Source organism: Lepus europaeus, chromosome 7, assembly GCF_033115175.1.
Source record: "Lepus europaeus isolate LE1 chromosome 7, mLepTim1.pri, whole genome shotgun sequence".
Lineage (NCBI taxonomy): Eukaryota > Metazoa > Chordata > Mammalia > Lagomorpha > Leporidae > Lepus > Lepus europaeus.
This window is the reverse complement of record NC_084833.1, coordinates 20,888,452-20,892,373: the sequence shown is the minus strand read 5'-3', so window position 1 is coordinate 20,892,373 and position 3,922 is coordinate 20,888,452. Positions and strand designations below refer to the sequence as shown.

Below are 3,922 nucleotides of genomic sequence, written 5' to 3'. Positions count from 1 at the left end.
CAATAATCACACACCAAGTTCCCCTCCTGACAGTGTTTCAAAATGTTCTCCCTTTCCTGCCCCAAGGACATCTGGAGTAACAGGCTGGGGCCACAAGGTGACACCCTTAGCATCATACTTTGCCCAAGGCATGGTTTCTCTACCTGGTTTAACATTGGCCCATGGCTTTCAGAAGGGCTCCTTCCCCACTTTGCACCTTCCAGGAGGCCTGAGGGGGCACTGCTCTGTGTGGCAGCATCTCAGGCCCAGTGGGCAAGGGGTGCTCAGAGACTCCACCAAGGCATGGGGGAGGGAGTGCTGCCCTGAGGACCTGCCCCCTGGGGCCCTGGAGGCACTGGGTGGGATGGAGTTCACTGGATCAGCTCCTAGCTGGGGGCTATAAGAGCACCTGGTTCCTCTTTTTTAGTAAACAGGGTAAGGTATGTAACACAGAGCCCTAGAGTAAAGCTCTAACTCTTACTGTGTTGTTACTGTTAGAGCCATATCGGAGCAGTAGGCTTCCCAGCCCGCATGGGCGTACCCTGGGGAGTTGGTGGGGGTCAGGAGAAGGGAGAAATAGAGAAGGAATCTAGGGAGGGAAAGAATTGGTGTGTGTGTGTGTGTGTGTGAGGGAGGGAGAGAGAGAGAGAGAGAGAGAGAGAGAGAGAGACCACGTGTGTGAGGGTGGCAAGGAAAGCAAGTTCGACCCTTCCTCCAAGCTAGGTCTGAGGAGCCAGATGCCTGACCCGACCCTGCCGGCTACCAGGAGAGCTGGGAGCTGCCTGGCAATCCGCCCCCTCCCGAGACCCCGCTGCGTGCGCATTGCACAATCCGCAGCCAGATAACCCGCGCCACAGCGACTCCATCTGGGATGGGGATAGGGGAGGGAAGCTGCGCCCCCGCGCGTGGGTACCGACTTGGAGGATTGTCAGAACGGACATTACCAGCCCAGGCCGGCCGATCCGAGGAGCCCTGCGCGGTTGGTCGCTCGGCCCCTGCCGCGTGTCTGCCGGGCGGGGCGGGGGGGGGGGTTCTCGCGTGCTCCCGGAGCGCCTGAGGGCGGGGCCCGCTTTCCGAGGCCAGGGTGGTAGGGGCGGGCCGTGGGGAGGAGTGGGGGCGGTGCCGGAGAAGGGGCCGTTACTTTCCCAGAGCGGCGAGGCGACGTCAGGCGGAAGGGCGCGGGGCGCGCACGCTTTAAATGGCATTCGCTGTCATCGGCGCTCGCATCCGTGTGGGCAGGACCGGGCTATATAAGAGGCGAGCCGGGCCACCGCGGGGCAGACGGCGGCAGCAGCAGCGGCGAACACTTCAGAGCGAGGCAGAGCGGTGCAGCTCAGCGTCCCCCCACCCCCGGAGCCCCGCGCCCCCCGACGGGCCCGTCTGCACGCACACCCCAGAAGCGCTGGCCCGGGCCCGCGAGGGCACCGCCACCCCACAGCAGATTTGGATCCCCCGACCGGTGAACCCCAGGCTGCTGCCTCCCGGGGGGTCCCGGTGCAGCGGCCGACCCCGGAGAACCCAGGCACCCCGCCACCCGGCCCCGCAAACGCCAGCGGCACCATGGCGGCCACCAAGCCCGGCGAGCTGGTGGGCGTTTGTTCTAGCTACCAAGCGGTGATGCCGCACTTCGTGTGCCTGGCGGACGAGTTTCCGCAGCCCGTGCGGCCGGCCAAGCTGTGCAAGGGCAGGGGCCGGCTGCGGCGGCCGCGCCAGTCCAGGTTCAAGACGCAGCCGGTGACCTTCGACGAGATCCAGGAGGTGGAGGAGGAAGGAGTGTCCCCCATGGAGGAGGAAAAGGCCAAGAAATCGTTCCTGCAGAGCCTGGAGTGCCTGCGCCGCAGCACGCAGAGCCTGTCCCTGCAGAGGGAGCAGCTCAGCAGCTGTAAAATGAGGAACAGCCTGGACTCCAGCGACTCCGACTCGGCCCTGTGAGGGCTGCCGCGCGCGCTCCGGCAGGCACCCTGCGCCCAGCGGACCCCAGAGTGCAGGACACCGCCGCCCCTCGTGCGCTTGGACTCCCACCCGGCTCCCCCTTGGGTCGGTCGCGCTCGCTCGGGCCGCGGGCGGGCTCGGGGGGGTCGCGGGGCAGGGGGGCTGCTTTCTTTGCCCATGTAAATGTTTATTTTTTAACTCCTCTCAGTACGGACTACCGCGAGTGTGTGCGCCGCCCTGTGCCTCGTCCAACTGCTCACACGCCGTCCCCTGGGCCCCTGGCACACGCCCGCACACACTCACGCGACTCACTCTCGCCCGAACACTTCGGGAACTGTCAGGCGCGGCCAGCAGCGGCTGTGGCTGGAGGGTGGATATTTATTTTTGCATTGCGATGGCCGAAGGCATTTATTTAATGGTCTTTATACTTGGATCTGTCTGTGAGGCTCCCAAATGGAGACAAATAAAATCCATATATTTGCACAGTGCGTTCTCCGGGCTCTTGGCTTCTTGATCCTTTGGGGGCCGGAGAGGGGCTCCCAATACGGGGATTAGGGGAGGGAGGTGGCGGGAATGGGGCAGACATCGGGAGTCCTGAGTTGAGATCGCTCCATGAACTTCAGTCACCGGAACGCAGGGCACGGGTCCACTACCTGCCTGCCCAAGCGGATCCACACTCAGCCTAGAGCGCGCCAGTCGCCCTGGTCTGTTCCCGGTCTCCGGCGATGTCAAGCGGGGTGCGAACGAGGTGCCCTGAGGATGGAAAGCGCCCTCCTCCGCACAGTTGACCTCTTGGGTCCCGCCCCGCATCCAACCTCAAGGACTCGTTCCGTATCCTTTCCTAGCTGCAAGTAGGAAGATTCCGGAACCAGCAATGAGGAAATTCAGGCGGGGGGACCCCAGGGAGGGCCAGGAGTCATCCCGGGTAGGGCAAGAGCTTGGAGGTGCATCCACCATGGCTTCCCAGGTGAGGGCTCCGCTGCCCCCAAGCTGACTCAGCACAGTGCGGGGCGCACTTGCTCCTCGGGAACCAACAGCGGCAGCTCGCGTCCTTTGATCCAGTTTCCTTCACCTGCTTCAGAGCTCTGCCAGGAGGCTGGGCCATGTCCCTGGGCAGAGCCTGAAGGGCACTTGGGTCCCACCGAGTCCCCTGCACACCCAGCCTCCACCCCTGCCCCTGTGTCCTTGTTTATACAGATGAGAACACAAGCCCAGCAGCGAGGGAAAGTTCACCAGGAGAGCAGTGGCGCGGGAGCCCGCACCCCTGTCCACACCCCAGATGCCCCAGGTTAGTGGTGTCACTGGGCAGCTGGTGGCGACCAGGGCGACTTGCACAGAGGGGAACGCGCCACACCCGAGCAGGATTTCTCCACTCCGGACCCACTTTTGTTCGGCTCCAAGTTGCCAAGTCTCTGCACTCAGGTGCCCTCGGTGGGGGGAGGGGGAGGCTGATGTGTGTTAGAACAGGGAAGGTGGTCTCCCCAGCAAGCACCCATTATCTCAGTGCAACCCAGCAGAGGGTCTGAACTTCCCTTCTCTCTGCACACCCCACCTCTTGGAGCCCTGGGCTCAGCAGAAAGAGAGCAGAGGAAACGAAACAAAGAAATAAAAATATTATGGGGCTGCAAGAGGACGTCCTCCCCAAAGGCTTGGAGGTAGGAGCACAGGCCCAGAGCCTCTGTGGCTGGGGGGCTTTGTCCCCTGTCTGTGCAGAGGAGGGTACCCGTCATTGCAGGTGCTCCCTTGTGTGGGATTGTGGCAAGCAGGCCCTGAACTGCAAGGGCCTCTGTCTTGGGAGGCAGGGTGGGCTGGTGCTTTACTGTAGTAGCTGCAGCTGCCAAGCCACGGCCAGGCAGGTGGGCGCTCCCGTGGGGGGGTGGGGGTAGGAGGAGCAGGGCTGAGCCTCAGAGCGCCCCATTCTCTTCTCCTGCTAAAGAGACTTCCTCGGGGCAGAGGGGAGCACCTGGCATCCTGTCCCTTACTCTTCTTGTCATACGCCTCTTCCGAAGTA

General features: G+C 63.2%; 1 protein-coding gene across 1 annotated transcript; it reads left to right on the top strand.

Moving 5' to 3' along the window:
- The first annotated feature begins 1,272 nt into the window (after positions 1–1,272).
- C7H11orf96 (chromosome 7 C11orf96 homolog) lies at positions 1,273–2,399 on the top strand. The gene has a single exon (XM_062198027.1). The coding sequence runs from the start codon at positions 1,540–1,542 to the stop codon at positions 1,909–1,911; it is 372 nt and encodes a 123-aa protein (XP_062054011.1). The 5' UTR covers positions 1,273–1,539; the 3' UTR covers positions 1,912–2,399.
- Positions 2,400–3,922: the final 1,523 nt, after the last annotated feature.

Coding starts and splice junctions, on each gene's coding strand:
- C7H11orf96 (XM_062198027.1), top strand. CDS start 1,540: ATGGCGGCCACCAAGCCCGGCGAGCTGGTGGGCGTTTGTTCTAGCTAC.